The sequence below is a fragment of the Symphodus melops genome (assembly GCF_947650265.1).
Source record: "Symphodus melops genome assembly, chromosome: 8".
Lineage (NCBI taxonomy): Eukaryota > Metazoa > Chordata > Actinopteri > Labriformes > Labridae > Symphodus > Symphodus melops.
The window spans coordinates 5,691,914-5,710,410 of record NC_136698.1 but is presented as its reverse complement, the minus strand read 5'-3'; the positions used below and the strand labels follow the sequence as shown (position 1 = coordinate 5,710,410).

The 18,497-nt window shown below is 39.6% G+C and overlaps 1 protein-coding gene across 2 annotated transcripts in view; it reads left to right on the top strand.

Moving 5' to 3' along the window:
* Window positions 1–2,656: 2,656 nt before the first annotated feature.
* The window catches only part of LOC306827721 (discs large homolog 1-like protein), a 107,376-nt gene continuing 91,535 nt past the window's right edge, over window positions 2,657–18,497 (top strand). The window contains exons 1-5 of one of the 2 annotated variants that reach the window (XM_079349729.1): window positions 2,657–2,784; window positions 2,967–3,102; window positions 4,389–4,559; window positions 6,914–7,763; window positions 8,233–8,329. In XM_079349729.1, the coding sequence (XP_079205855.1) occupies window positions 3,084–3,102; window positions 4,389–4,559; window positions 6,914–7,763; window positions 8,233–8,329 (1,137 nt within the window). In that variant the 5' untranslated portion in view covers window positions 2,657–2,784; window positions 2,967–3,083. Of the gene's footprint in view, window positions 3,103–4,388; window positions 4,560–6,913; window positions 7,764–8,232; window positions 8,330–18,497 lie in introns of both variants that reach the window. The other variant, XM_079349730.1, reaches the window with a different exon arrangement.

Below are 18,497 nucleotides of genomic sequence, written 5' to 3'. Positions count from 1 at the left end.
AAGCTAAACCTTGAATGGAGGTTTTAAGTAGACAGCTCAATATTTGTCTAGCTCAAATGAAATGATAGCTTGCTCTAGCCAAGTCCACTTGATTTTAAACACTGAAAATCCTTTAAAAAATCTATTGTTAGTCCACTGCTATCTAGCAACCTGACTTCTCTAATCTCTTACTTTTTGACAACAATTGAGTGTAGCCTATAGGCTATGTGTGTTGCAGCAGCTTGCAATGGAAATGTGTGCCTTCTATCACTGCTATTTGTTTTCTAACTGCTCAACTCATATTATTATATGAAACTTAATTGGGTTGTCTTATGTACAACTGGATTAGAATAAGGAAGGCAATCATTTCAAACTCTTCTGCCCGTTTGTCTTCTACCATTCCCCACTGTTCTCCTGGCGTCAATACTCTCTGTAGAACAGCTCTGCTTACAAGCCGACAATTAACAATGGAGGGTAATAGTTCACACATCCACACACACACACACACACACACACACACACACACACACACACACACACAGGCACAGGCACACACACACACAGGCACACACACACACACACACACACACACAGGCACAGGCACATACTGATTGAAGCAGAATGATGCACTTTTGTTCTCGTTCCTCTTTACTCTTTTACACACTGGTTTGGACAAAATGATAGTTCTTACTGTCCAACCCACTTACACATTCATGCATACATTTCTGCCCACGCTGACTCATATGTTATGCTGCTATCCTTGTGTGTGAGTGTGTAAGTGATACAGAGCAAGAGTTTCTGTGCACCAACCAAAGCTGTCAATAAGCTCGAGTGACCTGATCAATAATAATACCACAGACTGGGTCCATGACCTCCATTCAAACTGCTGTCTGTGTTAGGCTATGTGTGTAATGAGTGTGTGTAGATGTGGATGAAGTAATGTTACAGATGATTCTCTGTCTACAAACAAAAAATATAAAAAATATTCTCTCCAATTTGAAGGAATAATATGAATCTACTAACATCACAAAATTTCTAATTTTGCTTTTATGTGTTTATACTCTGACAACTGCATTCCCAAAGTAAAGGTTAACGTTTAAACTAATGTACCACATCATATTAAATAGATTAATTTTACTGAGTTAAAAAAAAAATACAAGTGCGATCATAGTTTTGAAAATCAACCTGCTAGCTGTCTTTTTCAGGGATTGATGAACAAATCAATATCAATTTCCTCTGTGTTTGTCCAGTGCACAAATGGGTTTGGGATTTATTTAGCCAACCTTGGAGCAAGGATGGAAGTAAGGCGGAGAAAAGTTCGCTTTGTGCAACTTGAAACAGTCTGGCCATATGTATTATACCTGTACATATTCTTTTGAAACATAAACCCACATAACGTCTGTTAGAAGTGATGATGTTTAGAGTTTTCAAAATAGGCGTTTTTATTTTTGAGCTAAGTTAAGCTCTATTTTTAGCTCACAAATTTTAAATATGAAATGATATTCATCTTCTTATCCCACAATGGGTAAGATGGTGAATTCTTAAAAGCATTACTAGGTTGTACATGTCTCATTTTAAATTGGACTTTTAAAAAAAACACATGACACCAAGGTTAATTCATAACTTTAAGTTCCCCTCTATTTTTTTGTTCATGTAAGCATATTCTATTGCTAAACTTCAGTTAGCCAAGCTATGCCTCTGTTGTTTAGCATCAAATCCAATTAGCAATCAAGTCAATTTAGTTGCCATTTTAACTGTGTTAGCTAGTTTGCTAACTATCGATACAGTTAACTGTCGTTAATGGTAGGCTATTTTATGCTGGCTGTGATCTTGTGAAATTTTAACTGTTTTGTTCTAACTATGGGAAGATTTGAGTGAAATATGTTGTTTATAAAAAGCTTACAGTCCCTCGAGATTTCTACAGTTTCTCCGGTTTATTTATTGCCAACAATGGCTTAAGGATTAAGAACTTAGTAAACAACAATGAAGATATTGAACGTTCCATGAATTCCTTGTGCCCAACAAATCTAACCATAAGGATGGGGACTCACCAGTAGTTACTTTTTTCTTATTATTTTTGTCTTTGTGTAATGCTTTTTCAAAGGAGTTTTTTTTCCTCCATAAAAGCCATGTTCTGGAAGTGATTGTTGGACAGGAAAAGGGACAAGCCTGAGATAGAGGGGCTTTAATCTATTCAACACAATTAAACTGTTTAGCATGACAAAACCACTAAACTCTCAAAGGGATGGGCTTGAGTGGACAGACCTGAATCTCTCAGATGATACACCTCGCTCGCAAGAAACTGCAATCAAGTGTTTTGTGCATGCGGGATATTTGAAACGAATAATAAACTGCGCATTTTCTTTTTAAAATATTATTTAAATTGATTATCTAATCATCCTGGCATAAGCAGGGAGAGGTTTCATAGAACCTCTAACCCAAATCTACTCAGAGTTGAGTGGATTAGATGTAAATCCTGTGTGTTCCCTTGGATTGACAAGGCTTTCATCCACTACACACAACTGTTTAGCATGACAAAACTGTTTACAGCATTTCAAACCTGCTTTAATACTGTTTTGAGGTGTGAGCATGAATGTCTGTGCTGGTCCTAGGCCTACTTATTGAGCGCGCGCGCGTGCGTGCGTGCGTCATCCCCACAGGACCGCGTAAAGAACCGGTCTGACAGCGTTTCGACTCAAGTCACCCGAATGAAGAAATGGAGGAGTAGTAGTTTCAACAAAGCCGGACAGAGAGAGAGAGAGAGTTAAAGTGAAAGAAAAGAAGAGAGCAAAAGGGCAGCTCCAGGTACTAAGTCCACGCGGTTGCTGTCATTCAACGTATTTCATCGGTTGTCATGAATTACTCTCGCCTTGGCTGCTTTTTTGACTGTGTTTTCAGACTTTTCCCGACACTTTACTTAAGTTTTTTATGTTGATAAAACGACATGTTGGTGCGCAAACTGTTGTAGTGTGACTTTGGTGTCCCAGTTTAGAGGCAGGCTGCCCCACAACAGACGCACACATCTGTAAAAACAGCAGACTGTCTGTCACAGTGACAACAAGCCCGGGACGAAGGAGGAGGAGGAGGACTGTGTGCGTGTCGACATGCCTGTTCGACAGAAAGGTAAATAAATGTTTGTGAATATTTTCTCCATCTCTTGGAGCTTGTTTTTTTTTCTTCTTTTTTTTCTACCTCAGTATAATTTTTTGGTGAGGAACAATATTTGTAGGGACCAAAGTGTCAATTTAGGTATCAGCTCTGCGAGTCGTTTTTTCCAGCCGGGCAAGTTAAAGTTCACTCTTCTGCACGTCTCTTCCTTTAAACAATCCGCGATTTAAAGCTACATTGTTTATTACTTCACACGTACTAGCCGTAGATTTTAATAAGCGAGCTTTACATAATTATTCAGACATTGTGGTAAATTCGGCGCACAAGTCATTCTAGTAGTTTGTCGTTTACAGTCTTACAGTTTGCTAATATCCAACTCATGAAAACAGGGAATTCATCTATTTGTTTTGACTCTGCCTCAGCGTGTGAACGTGCAACCCCATAAATAACAGGACACATGTTCAGCTTCTAATGTGTGCTTATAGACGCGTACATATGAACATGAGCGACCAATCGGCGCGCTGCAACTTTACTTTTGAGGCTGAAAGCTGTCTCCTGTTGGATGTTGATCTGTCGGTGGTTCCGGTTTTATCAGCTGTTCAGAGCGCCAGTCAGCCTGGTATGCAGTCTTCAGCCGTCCTTTACACCATAAAATAAATTGCCCTTTTGCCCTCCTGAATTAGTTACATAAAACAATGGTAATAAAACTTAATAACAGGTGACATTTCAATGAATGCAGATAGATAAAGTTATCTGAATTTAGTTTTCACCACAAAGAGCCATTGTTTTCCAACCGCAAACCACCCCATAAACATTTGATTTTCAATTTCAGAACAAAGTACATTTTAGTGACAATAGAGAAATAATGTGCAACTTGGTTTAACTGTTTCAACTGAATTAGGGCTTTTAAACTTGTGTTACATTTTTTGTGATTTATAATGATGTTAGAGAGGTGAAGCAACAGGCAGCATTGAGAGAAGAAGAATGATATTATTATATTCCTGCACTCATGACAAGCAGATAAGTTATATTCAAAGCTCATTTACTAACCCTCAGCTGTGTCCGCACTCACTTTACATAGCCAGATGTTGTTTTCTGCCTTCTATTAACTTCACCCTGATTAAGAACCTGCAAGATCTGAACCGTTTTTAACCTCAGTAATCCTAAATTAAGTAGCTGCTTTTAATGGACAGTAGTTAATCTTCTTGATCTACTTAAGGGTGCCGGGAAGTTTTTTTTTTTTTCTGCTTTCCTGTCATTCATGTTTCGTTTTTGTTTTTACCTGTTCATTTTGTTTTCAGATGCTCGACGAGCCCTTGAGCTCCTCCAGCAGTACCGGGCTAAGCTTGATCAGAGACAGCAGAACCAGGGTCGGTCCAAACAGGCCATTGGGGAAGAAGACCACCAGCTGACACAGTCTCTGGACAGAGTCATCACTGTCTTCCAAAGTCAGCTGTTTAGCGCTTTGCTTGGTAAGGATATATGTTGGTTAGTTCATATACCCTGCCAGCTGTCGTTCTTCTACACATCAATTTATAGAATTAAAACCTTTTGATGTTGCAGCCTTGGTGAGCTTTAATCTGCTGACCAGCTATTCTTATTGTCCTGTGATGTTAGGAAATGACATCTGTAGGGAATAAAAGGGTTCTTCGGTTAATTAATTGTTTGTGTTGCTCACAGGGCAACTGTAGATGAAGAATTACTCTTAGTCTTGTTCGTACAGTTACTTGTCAACTATAAAATCCATTTTTAAACTTCATACATTTTATTTAATGTATTCCAATATTCACACATCAGGCCACATTCATCATGTATTTCCAAACTGCAGCTGTCCCGAGGCGTTATGTTTAAGTATCTGGTAGTTCTTCTGTCCCAGTCTTGGAACATTATTTCTCAGGAGTATCATTGGGGACTTGGAAGTCACCCACTGAGATGTGTATGTGTAGTGTACTGGTTAGATGTTGGTAACCAAAAGGTTAAGGTCAGTATTACTTTTATTATGACCATAACTTAAGCAGTTAGCTATTAAGAACACAATTTAAAAAAATGTCCACTTGGACCTTTTTTTCTCCCTCTTTATTTTAATTTCTAGAACCTCGTCAGACATTATTTTTAATTATTTTTTTTCATATGTTATTTATAGACTCAAAGCGGTATATATACAAAGGCCGAGCCTTCCAGAGCTTTGGCGCTGATATTAAAATGGATCAGTTTCCTTAGCTTTTGCTTTAGACTCATGGACTGCTAGAAGAACCCCGTCAATGGAGAGTCTGGACGTTAAAGACTTGTGTGTGCGTTTGTCCAGATTAGTACAGACAGGTCGTGGGATCAGACTGATTATAAGAGCAGAAGAGAAGCTCACTGCATGTTGTAACACTAGTTTAAGATGTTTGGATATTACATGACACTATAAAACATATTTCAGAGTACACAAGGATGTAGGCGTGATGTGGCCTGTCACTGAAAACACAGCCTCCTTTGTAGTAAGTATGCACACATGCAGAGAATGTGTAGCAGGAATACATTCCTCAGTAGAGTTAACAGTCTGTGCCCCCCTGACTGATTCTGCTCCCAGCAAAATGTGTCTTACCGGAAGAAAAAACACGGTGTGGTTGAGTATGACGACAAACAGGTTCACTGGAGTTTGCAGTCTCACCTTCTTTATGACACGCCCACACCTTCAGCTTGTGCGTGCACGTCTGTGTGTCCTGTTCACTAAACACTTAGTTCCTGTTTGTGATTTTGACCTTTAATAAAGCTCTCTCAGGTTTAACAGGAAGACAGTGCGGTCTATTTTACATTTATCCTTTGGTGTTAACATTTTCTGACTTTGTGAATCATAAATCATTAAATATAATCCACATATGTAACTCACAATTGTTTTCTTGAATAATAGTGTATATTAGTAGTTCTGTATATATTATACCAGATCAGAAAACTAGAAAAAGAAAAACATTAAGTATATAAAGTCAGAGTCAAAACTTAAAAGTGATACTTCACCCATTTCTATTAAGCTTTGTTTCATTAGAAATGTGGCAGGATTAATGAATGGTCATGTATCGTATATCTGGTGAAGTATCCCTTAAGCTTAAGTCACAAATTAGAGACTTTTTCTCAAAAAATCTCACATTTCACACAAAGAATCTTCTTCACTATCTGACCACTACAGTTTGTAGTCTGAACTCACAATCCTGTACATGATTTAGAGTACAAGTGATGACAATGGTGTGTTCTGTGTTGGAGAAGTGGAAGATAAACCACAGATCATAAAGTAAACTGTTCCTCTTTTAAATGGGAACCACTTGGAGCCACTGTTTGAGATAAGTGAGGTTGCAGTATCCTTAAGCTGCCACTAGATGTCAGCAGTGTATAAGATGTATCTCCTCTCGTTTCTCTACCAATTTATCAAACTCTTCATAAGCACAGGGAAAACTTTTTTGGGACTAGCTTCATTTGGCGTACATCCGCATGCACCACAGAGATATGTTTGTACTGTATATGGAGAAGCAGTCAGGTTAAATTTGAATGTACCAAAATGTTCTTTACCCTGCAGCTGTTGCATGTTTTGTAGCTTAAAGTTATTCTTAATTATTGTATTTATCAAATAATAACCTATCCTTTGATAATTAAACTCTTGAAAGTGATGGAATTATTGTATTTCATTTATTTTGTCTGTTTTCTAATGAGTAATTGGTTCTATTCATACAGTAATTCCATTAGTGATTCGGTCATCTGTTTAATGTGTAATAACCTTCTTTTCTAATCCATTTTCTGTACACGCTTCAGTCTCTCTTCATGGCTGTTATCTCTGCTCTTCTCCCTTCAGACATTCAGGAATACTACGAGTTGACCGTCCTTACCGACAGCAAGTCTTCTACTGACGACACAGTCAGTCCACCGAACCTAACGGAATCCGTTAATCTACCCAAAGAGCTCCCAGCTCAGCCTTCCTCTGGTCCTCTGAGCCCTCAGGCCTCTGAAGGTTCAGTCCTGCCAAAACCTTTGACCCCAAAACCCAGGTCAATCAAGTCTCCTGCTCCACCAATCCCATCATCAGCATCCACAACCAAGCCATCCTCCCCCACAACACCATCCGTCTCACCTCAGTCACAGCTAGCCAAAGTCAAGTACCGGGCTCCTCTTCCTCCTGTTCAACCTGAAGCCTCCAGACCATCTGCAACAGATTCTCCTGAAGCCTCCTCTCCCTCTGCTGCCATATCCCCCGGTGTCAGACTGAATGGTGTAGAAAACCCCACAGGCTCAATAAGAACATCTCCTGGAGTATCACTTAATGGAACAAAGCCTCGTCTTGCTGCCACAATCTCTGATGTTTCTTCAGAAAGTTCCACTTCCTCTGCCAATCCACAAGGACGTACTGTCTCTGCAGACCTCAACCTGGTGACTGTTTCAGCCCTCGTCTCCAGTACTGTACAGGGCCTTGTGTCTCCAACCACTCCAGAAAAACCGAGACGCACAAGCGGTGCTACCGCTACTGCAGTCACCAGCCCCGGTTTTAAGAAAGTGTCAGATGCTGCGATAATCTCTACCGCTCTTGCAATTAGCAAAGACCCAGGCGCAGGCAAAACCAGTCCAAGCACCAGTCCAACTAGCCCTATCCAAAAATTCACCTTCAGCAGCCCCAGCAACACAGCTTCTACTAAGGGGCCTCATCTGAGGTATGTGCAACTCATGGGCATATTTTAAACTGTGTATGTAACCAAACCAGATCAAAAAACTGATATTTTGACTAACGTAGTTGAAAGATTGTGCCAAACGATGAGTAAATATGGCTGGAGCTACAGCCCCTGCTTTTGGCAAGTGGCTGCATTACAGCTTAGAGACAACAGTTAACCAATACTGCAGGCCTGAACCAACTAAAAATCAGTAACCAACGAACCAATTCTGGTGCAGATATGCAAGGTTCACAACTTGTAATTGTTTAGTGACCAAAAGTGCACAACCCTTGTTTAACTTAAGAGTCTTCTTGTGACTGTGGATGGTACGTGGTTCGAGTGAATTATGGATGGGTGTCATACAACAACACACTCTTGCTTATAGGAATCCAGATGCTGTAGTGCAAAATAATTACTGACCTTTTTAAAAGTTCACCTTCAGACATTCTCTCTCTTTGATTTCTGTTCCCAGTCCAACCAGCCCTGGGCCAGTAAAAGCCACCTCCACTAGTCCAAGCCGAGGTCCAGCAAGCCCAAGGTCAGCTACAAGCCCACTGACCAACAACAAGGTAAGGCATCTGCGGCTGTTGTGTATCATAGAGGTTACCTGCAGGAAACCTCTGCACATGTAATAGCAGAGTTTGATATTTATGCCTCCTGTCTAAAGTTGGGGGATCAGTTTTGTGGGGGGCCACCTTGAGGTTACAGAAGCTCTGCACAATTGTGCCATTGTCTTTGCTTGTCAGTGGGAGAGAAACTGACATGACCCACATAATCTTTTATTTTTAGATGTTATATGGCTTAGATCTTTCCATTTTCATAACTTGTTGGGCAGAAACAGGCTGAACATTGCTGGCTGGATATGACACTGTTGTGTTTGTCGTGGGATTTCGACACACACGACTGACGTCAGTCGTTATCGATGTGCTCCAAAGGGGTTTTCTTTTGTACTGTGCTACACCAAATTTTGTAATAATAGACTTTATACTTGGATAATTGACAGAGATATGTAATTTTACTACAATCAAATGATATAGAACTTTTGCAAATTGAATATGTTGCTTCAGATCTGATGTATCACAGTCTCTCTATCAGAACAGTTAGACATGTGTAACTGTGGACAAACAACTGAACCTATTGTTGAAGTATTGAAAGGTTACTTTTGGCTGCAGAGAGCAGAGGTACTGTGGATTGACAGACTGTAATGATGGCTGTTCCAAACAATGGCTCACATTGTATTACATAATATGACAAACAGAATCAATTGAATTTTTGTGTCCAGTCGAGTAAGCTAAAACTCAGGGTGCATGCAACAGGGTTTATCTTGCTGAAATGGACATTTGTGCTGTGGGCTGTTGGATAAAAGGCTTACATTCTACATTGTGCATTGTTACTCTGCTGCTGTTCATCTACATGCTGGAAAATTGTGTTGATATTAACTTACTTGTTTGAATTTGTCCTAATCCTGAAAAATTGTGTGGTTACTTTGGTTTTCTCTTCAATTCTTTCCTTTTGCACAAAGTGTTTTATTAAGTTAAAATTATTCAAACACTATTTATAACATTTCAAACAATTGTTTACGAGGATAAATTGCTCAGATATTCTTTTCAGATTGTGTTCGTTTGTTTCCGAACATCTCTCCCTCTGTCCGTTCATCTATCCCATTCTATATGAACTACACCTATGTCCTCTGTGCAGTTCAGTAAAACCGTTTCAAACAGACGACAGCATGTTTTTGATTGGAAATGATCCAATCGTATATTTCATAAATGAATGGTGCATGTCCATATGGGGATGACTTTACACAACACATTCTCTCAAACCCCGTCAGCGCCTTACCTACTTTATATATAAATACACTCTCTGTATATCTGGTTAGCGTTCATAAACATCTGTGAGGCAGTAAGTCCTGTGGCAATGGCAATGCTCAATGTCTGTGACTGGAATAAGCTTAATAGTGTTCAAAAACTGAATAAGAAATGATATCGCAATTCTGATGTTCATGAGCACAATACAGAGAATACATACTGACAACCATCTGTTGGAAGCGGTGAGCATCAGGAGAGAAGTAGAGGCTTGGGGGAATCCGACAGAAGTAGAGCATCACAGAAAAGAAACACATGCTCAATTGAATCTACAATATATGCTAAGAATTTACTAAATCAAAATCAATCTCTCGTTTTCTGCCATTCTGCTCTTGTGCTTTATGGGTGTTGCATGTTGAAATCAAACATCATCTGTCTGCTGCTGTGTATCTAGGAAGCGTGTTTTATTTTGAGTGAAGCTCAAGGGTACATATGGAGCTTTAACTTTGCCTGTCAGTGCTGAAAGTAGAGCATGCATTGCTTTACTGCGGTCGCTGTTCACTCAGTCTAACCTCTCACTACAGCCAGACTGACCTGATAAAACAGCAGAGAGTGATATGTGTGTGTGTGTGTGTGTGTGTTGAGTACCCAGTGATGTGTGCTCTTACATCTGTCTGTGTGAATGCTTACCTGTTCATCCTTCTTCACCTGTCTCAGGATGCTGGTCTGTTTGTTTTTAGTATGCAAAGTGGCTTTTCAGTGTGCTCAGATACATATTCTAAGCGATGAACTTTTTGAGGTCAATACGTTGAAACCAGCTGCCATAATATCAAGACAGCTGCTAGAAAAGACGAAGGCGGGTGGAGGTGCATCGGGACAGCTGCGGTTTTTCTGAGTCGGCCTCCATTTTTATAAAGAACTCCCATCTGGTTGCTCTTATGAGAGGACAGGTGGAGAGAGCATGAGGACAGGATGAGGAGAGCTTGGGGGATAAAGGAAAACAAAGAGGAGGAGGTGACAGAGATGGACAGACTACAGTAGGTCGCCAACAGCAACAAGCAGCTGAGGGATGGAACAGGAAAGTTGCGCCTGAAACACGTTTCCGTGAAAGTTTGCCAGTCGGACTGATGATGATGGACTGCATCTGTATCCTCACTACCAAGGTGAGACACTGGAAGAGAACAGATTAGAGCAGAGACGAGAAGACAATCTATTCTTAGACTAAAATAACTATTTTAACCCCTTTCAATGAAATGTTGAAATTGGTTTTAAGAGTGATTACCTTCAAATGTTGCAGATGGCTGATGGATGTGATCATTTTGATGATAAACTGTGAACTGTAGGCAGCTTATTGGAATGTAAAACTGCAGTTTTTTGAGGGTGTTTTCATCAAGCATGATCATTTCTGCATTAAATGACATGCTCTATGTACACCTGCTCACAACTAGTCATTTCTTGTTTGTAACAGGTTCCTAATTCCACAGACATTGTGCTATTCTTTGTGAAATAAGAAGCTTGAAGTTTCATATATATGCAATATTTATGCCATTTAATCTTGGTTAAATAAAGGTATACAGGCTCTGCTCTATTAAATGGACTCTAATGGGAATGCCTAGCTTTTGGTTTGACAACACATGACACCCTGAGAGACAGGAAACTAGGTTGATGGGACACACACTCCGAGAGACTAGCCATCTGACTGACAGCAGACGGCAGACTAGCTGATTGGTTAGCTGACTGATTGACTGACTGGTCACAGGGCAAGAGAGACTATTTCGGCAAAAATGTGGGCTAGTGAAATTAAAGAGATGCATGTAGTTAGCAAATATGCATGCTAACAAATGCATGGACCATTTAGATGAAGAGCCAAGCAGCATCCTCTGGTGTTGAAAAAGAGGCCAACGTGAAGCAGTTTTTTAATTGTGCACCTGTGACTGACTCCAAAAGCTGAGGAATCCTCCTCCAGAGGATTGTCCCCAGTGGCAAGAAGATGCCAGACCCTGGAGAAACTAGTTATGTCACCACTGCATGAGGCACGATTTAAAGTGGGTCATGGTTTGTCTGAGAAGCGCTTGGGTCAGACAGAGGGCACAGGATGTATTGTCACTGCTGTTTGCTCAGTGGTTATGAGCGAGTATTGTAATATTTTTTTCTCAAATCAATTTACCCATATTTGTATTGATGTTTCTTCTGGGCTAATCAATATGAAGATGTGATCAGAGTTATAGGAGAGTGGCAGCCTGCTTTAATTGTAAAAAGGGATAACAGAGAGCACACTTCCATGCATGTCTGCGCTACTGCAGACTGTACACGGTAAAAGTAGAAAAAAAACACTTGTCTAAGTGACTGAAATAAAACAGTACCTTCAAGACTAGTTCATGTTCTGTAACTTATTTTACACATGGCCATGCATCCATGTGTAAAACGCAGGACTTGTTAGTCCTTTTGTTGCAATTCTGACATGGACAGACAACTTTTCTTCATTTCCCTGCAAACACTTTTATAGAAAGATTTACCTAACTTTCTAATCGATCTAACACATCAGGTTTGACACTGCTGCTACAGACCTTTGCTGTACCTTATCATAAGTCATTAGACATTTAGATCGGATTGACTTTTGACCACTGGTTCACCCTGCTGCTTCAGCAAGAAATACTGTCTTGCAGCCAGTTCACAACCATGCTCGTTAGCTATTGGGAGCTTGACCTTCTGGCATGCTGACCAACAGAGGGATTTGTGAGTTTGAGACAGAGCAGAGAGTAAAAGTCTTGCTGGCACTGAACTATTGCAAAGATTTCACAATTTCAAGACAAGACCTGATTAAAGCAAAACAACTTGGACAGTCCTTTAAGCCAAAGGAACCTATTGAATGATAAACCATGTTAAGGAGGCGTAACATTACACACACCCATTTAAGTCTTCAGTGTGTTGGCTGATATACAAACACACTGCAGGGACTCCATTTAAAATTCATCCTGTTAATCTCCTTTATCTCATTAAGATAATGGATTAAGAGACAAAGGGTGTTCCCTGAGCCAAAGACTGCTAGACAACTGCTCGAGGGTGTTTCTGTACTTTTTCCCATTCAAGCTTAATTCATTTTTTTCTTACCATCTCCCTGTATGACCTTCTTTTCACTGTTGTGCTATGTGCATTCTGGCTAAATACAAAAAAAACCCCTTAAAAAGCCTCAGTTCTCTTACTAAAGGGATGCCTAATCATCTTATCCATACCCTAGATTTGAAAGAGATAAATTTGGTTACATTTCTCGCCAATTCTATATTTGCAATCCAAAAAAAAAAAAAAAGCAAAATCAAAAATGACAGTTTATACTCATGGATGGACTCATTCAATAAAAAAGAGTAAATCCCACCTTTGTTTTAGCAGTGTGTAATTGTTGATGGTCATATTGAATGTCACTGGCCTCCCATGCTCCCAGAGAGAAAGAGTTGCTCTTAAGAGGCTTACCTTAGGCTGCTAATCGACTTTAAAGAGGTGGGGCTATTTTAGGTTGGACAAAGATGACAACAGAGAAGAAAAAATAGAGGAAGAGTCACAAAGAGACCGACTAAACGAGGAGAGGTCAAGTCTGTTAACTTGTGAATTATCACAAGTTACTTGTATAGGTAGGTTTTCCTTTTATTTAGCTGGATTTTGCCAGAGAACTTGATGTAATGTCATTCCAACGATCCGTTCATCTGTACAGCAGTCCAGGTGGCGTTGTAGTCTAACCTGAAGGAGGGATCACAGCTGACAAATTAATCAGTGGGTACGGTATGACAGGAGAGGAGAGGAAGGAGAGAACTTCCCAACAACCTGTAAGACCATTGAGCCCACAGCTATGTACCTGCAGCAAACAACAAATGCAAAGTAGGACTGCTGTTACACAATAGTTGACTTCAGTGAAAGGCTGAATGTCATCTCTGATCTCTAAGATCTACTCTTGTTCGGAAGAATTGGACTAATTCTAAAGGTCTTTCAAGAGCATTTGTTGTAGAAGGACTGACATTTGGCCAACACAAGGGATACATATGAAGATGGACCATCAGAACTCCTCGGTCAGTGTAACGTATCATTATTTACCTGCTGTTTTAGGACATGGTTAGAAAAAAGATACGATCAGGTAGAGGGGGCAACTGAGGTTAAGCCAACGTTAGTCAATGACTGCATTTCTACAATGCACAAATTGAGTTGCTTTCAAGGATGTTTGAAATGAAACAAAGGTGTGTGTTTTTAGTTTTATGTTGACATATTGACTCAACAAATGATTCATAACCCCTCTGAAAATGCACAAAAAAATGGTTCACAGTTGGGTAAATCTCATTCTCACGTACAATGCATCTCTTATCCCAGCAAAGCATAGTTTGGCACACTTACATGTCACTGTAAGAGGTGTGGCATATAGCATCTGATTATTTATTGGTTTCAGAGTAGTGCTAACAATCAAAAAGGGTTACACAGGATCAAGAGGAATTGGGTAATTAAGAGGAGTTAACCTATAGCCAAGGGTTTTGACCTTAACGGTTACTAATCAACTAATCAAGAAAGCTCATTGGGCACTTTAAACGTTCTTAACTCACACAGTCTCGCTTTGAAAAAAAAAACAACCCCCCCCCCAAAAAAAGCCAGTCAGACTGAACTATAAGAAGTGCTCACAGATTGTCATCAAAATGTTCAGACGAGATGGAACTGCTCCTTCGATATGTCAAAAGTACATTTGTTGCTCTTCAGTTTAAAATATTTAATTTGTTAGTGCAGCCAATAAAAAGTCCCAAGCTTTTACCACACAAGCTGGGAAAATACAGAAGCTGTTTGCAGTCCAGATCTAGCTCATATGAGTAATCAGATCCCAGAGATCCGCCACAAACAGCCCGACTTGGCTTCAGCCATGGGTTCAATCCAGCAAGGGCTGATCAGAGTTTGTTTTTGGACAAAAATCACCAATTCATCTGAAAGGTTGTAAGCAGCAAATCAACACTCAGGTGATGAGGATAGCCTCAAAATATAATAATATATAAGATAATATAATAAGGGTAGGAGTTTGGGATTAAGGCTAATATGGTATCATTGTTTTCGCATAAAAAAATGCTGAAATGACTTAGCATCCCTATCTTTGTCAATCTAACAGGCTAGTAGCACTAACATCAAATTGGTCATCACATCTCATACCATGACTGAGTAAAGCCACAGCAGCTAATCCCATTAAGCAGATGACTAATCTCTTTGGAGCTCCACACTCACACACACACGTTTATTCAGAGAAGCCATCTAACAGAACACACACATACACGGACAACAAGGAAAGGGTTCATCACAGTTCACTGTAGACTTGTCATTGATTGTTCAGGGAGGGATATAGCTTAAATTGGCTTTGCGAAAGAGTGACCCTCACCTGACAGGATTCAAAAGAGACTAGATCAATGTCGCTCCACGTGTAAAATGTTATTGCTCTACTTCATATACACTCACTTAATGTTCTGCCAGTCTCAAACAGATTTGTTTAGACTGTCAGTGGAAAATCTAGATACTGTAGATCAGAGTTGTGTGATCGGACACTGTTTTGTTTTCATACAGTACTTCGCATGTGTCCACTGATAGATATATGCTAACATTATCTGAGTCAGTAAACTTATTAAAGCCAAAGATTTAATAAAATGAAAGTTTAGAATCCAAATGGATGTGCTGCTGTGTCTGTGTTTTGCCACATAGTGGCACTCTATGAATGAAAAACATATCATGAAGCTGGACAATGTTCTTTCTGCCAAGACTTGATGCTCCAGTTTCCTAATTGTCCTTTTAGAAATTTTCGTTTAAAGATAAAGTTTATTAACAATAGTCCATTCATGGGGAAAACAACTGTAATTGTACATGCTGCATAGATAATGTGTTGTAGCTGGGAGTGTACAGCAGCAGTCACTGTGTCCTCACGTGGCTTTAAAGAGAGAGAGAGAGGAAGAGATATATATAGGGGATCTATCTATCTATCTATCTATCTATCTATCTATCTATCTATCTATCTATCTATCTATCTATCTATCTATCTATCTATCTATCTATCTATCTATCTATCTATCTATCTATCTATCTATCTATCTATCTATCTATCTATCTATCTATCTATCTATATGTATATCTATATGTATATCTATATGTATATATATAGAGAGAGGAAAATTCACTCATGTGAAAACTGAACACACAGATAGTAAAAGCTGATCATGTGACCATACGTGAAATGTTCCTGTAGGTAGTCTTTTTTTGATTGGTTACCATGTAGAATAGAGAATCCACCATGATTGGCGAGTAGTGAGTGTATGAGGATACACACACATACTCACAGTGTTGTAGTTATTTCTGTGCTGGCTGACCTACTAATGTTAACATGTAGTGCATGCCTGCTAGGCTCATGATGTTGCATCCTCTGTCTCCCCCTCTCTTTCCTTTTTTTTTTATTCCTTACTCACTCCCTAATTCTCTCTCATTCATTTTTTCCTCTTCCTGCTATGGCTGATTTCTCTCTTTTTCTTTTAATTGTCAGTCTTTTAGTAGTTTGTTGTGTGATGTTTGAAGGTGACATAATGTTCTATATTTATACCCACATTATGTATTTAGAGCCATATGAGTCAAATGGCCTGTGGCTATCCCAGATGTATTATTGTAATGTGTGTGCATGGTTATGCACATATATCAGCAGGATCTCCATCTGTTCCTTGCCAAACACGTCTTATATATAGCTGCTCCCAGGACGCTCACAGCGACTTTTGACAGGACTGTCTTTAAGAAAACCTAAAAAACTTCCTTAGACATCAGACATAATCTCTTTTCAAGATGCTATAAAATTGCTTGAAGCTGCATACAACTCTGAGAAAATCTTTATTAAACATAAAAATAAGTTTTGGTAGTTATCCTCACTGTGTGAAGAGTTATATTGAGCATACAGACAAACCAGCATTATAATCAGGAAATGTCACCAACAAGCAAAAAAGTCCTTCAAACACACAAAGGAGAATGTCATGGAATTACAGGGTTCAACATTTTCTCAGATTAAATCTACTCCGAGGGATTTGAATTTCTTACCATGTTGCAGAATGACACTTCATTCCACAATGAATCTACACAGACTTGACAAACATAGCACAAAACAAATACTGTTTAAATCTTGGATAAAGGAGACTTCAAAATACGCCGTCCTTCTCAAAAACTAGCCGTACAGGTGGTGTTTGCAAGCAGTATGTATATCTTGGGGACAACCTCCGAAAGCAGTATGTGACCAAAGTAAACAAGGAAATCATCTTATGCAGAGTGACAATATCTGTAGGGTAGGACATGATACAGATGAACTGGCAAAATAAACACCAGGCTTTGAGGAGGAGCCTTGGGTTTGTGTCTCGTGTGTCCCTGAAAGTCAACGTTGAGTTAATTTTTACCGTCCTACTTAAATCTTACAGTATTGTGTTTATAATTGATTTATTTCTACAGTACTTCATAACTTGTGCTTTTACAATAATATTTTTTGCTTTTAGTCTTTATTCATAGTAAGTTTTTTTTTTTGTTTTAGGTATGAAGTCCCTGCTCTTCTCAGAATAACTTTCATGTCGTTGTATTATTCATGGGACTTGTCTACCTGCATCAACATCAAGACGTAATTGGCTCCTCTGGCTTTTTATCGGCGTAACTTTGATCGGTTTAGAATGGAAAAATCCTTCTTAAAGGTATTCTTCACGTTTATTATGGTCTTGGCTTATCGATGGGTTACTTCATCAGCTCACATCAGATTGTAAACCTCTGGCTCGTCCGCCTGCCTCTTCCCCATCCGTGACCTCAAAGTCATCCTCTGTATTTCTCTTTCCCTTACCTCATCATCTGTTTCCTCACTCATCGTTTCCCCCTCTCTGTCTTCTTCTCTCTCATGCTGCGTTGTTTGTTTTCCAGTCGAGGTGAGGTGACAGAGACGACCACAGAGAGACCACTGGGTGTGTGTGTGTGTGTGTGTGTTTCGGGCCTGTGTGTGTCTGTGTGTGTGTGATGGTCCAGATGGCCCAGCCGTCAGCATCAACAGGCTCGATTGTGGAGTGTGCTTTGACTTGTTTGACTTCCTCTGCACTTTATCCTACCCTAAATCCTCTCCTCGACTTTCCTATCCTTTGCTCTTCAGCCCTAAATCTCAAATCAAAAATAAGCCCATACGTCAAAGACAATGCCAAGTGTTGTGTTGTTGTGCTTCAACTTTTGTTGAATATTAGAAACCTTTGGATGTTGTAGTTGGTTGACAACTCAAGTAAGAAGCATATGGGACAATTTTTACATTAAGGTAGATTATTTCTCTCTGTTGTGGTTTCAAAGTGTCTTGTATAGTGTCACACATGCTAGTTACAACAGAATACGTCAGCTGTAAGCACCAGGACTGCCACAACCTTTAAAAATCAGAGTTTTAAAAAGCCATTCCAGCAGTCTGAACGATTGCATAAAACAGTAGTGAGTGTTAGTGAATAGTCCCTTTCACACATGAACCTCATTTATAAACATTTCCTGACATTTTCAGTGGCTGCACGTATGAGAGATTTGAGAGAATGTTTATGTTCGGGACTTATTCCTGCCAGCCTCTAAGTTACATATCTGCAAGAAGTCAGGGTGAGCTGGTGCTTGAATGCAGCAGAAAAGATTCAGGAGTATTCGCTGCCAGTGAATGTGAGGTGGTGATAAAAAATGTATATCCTACGACGAGTGTGAAACTGGACGGATCATTTTTTTTGTTTTCATAGCGTCGGACTTACGATGTCCAACATCTCTGACATGTTGTAAACACACCGTGACTTCTGCTGCTGAGGTTATCTCAGGAGGATGTCAGCGGGAGGTTATCCTGACGTCTTTTCCACATTTTGAAGATGGATGTGTAAAAGAAATGTGCAGAAAAAGAGTAAGAGATACATGT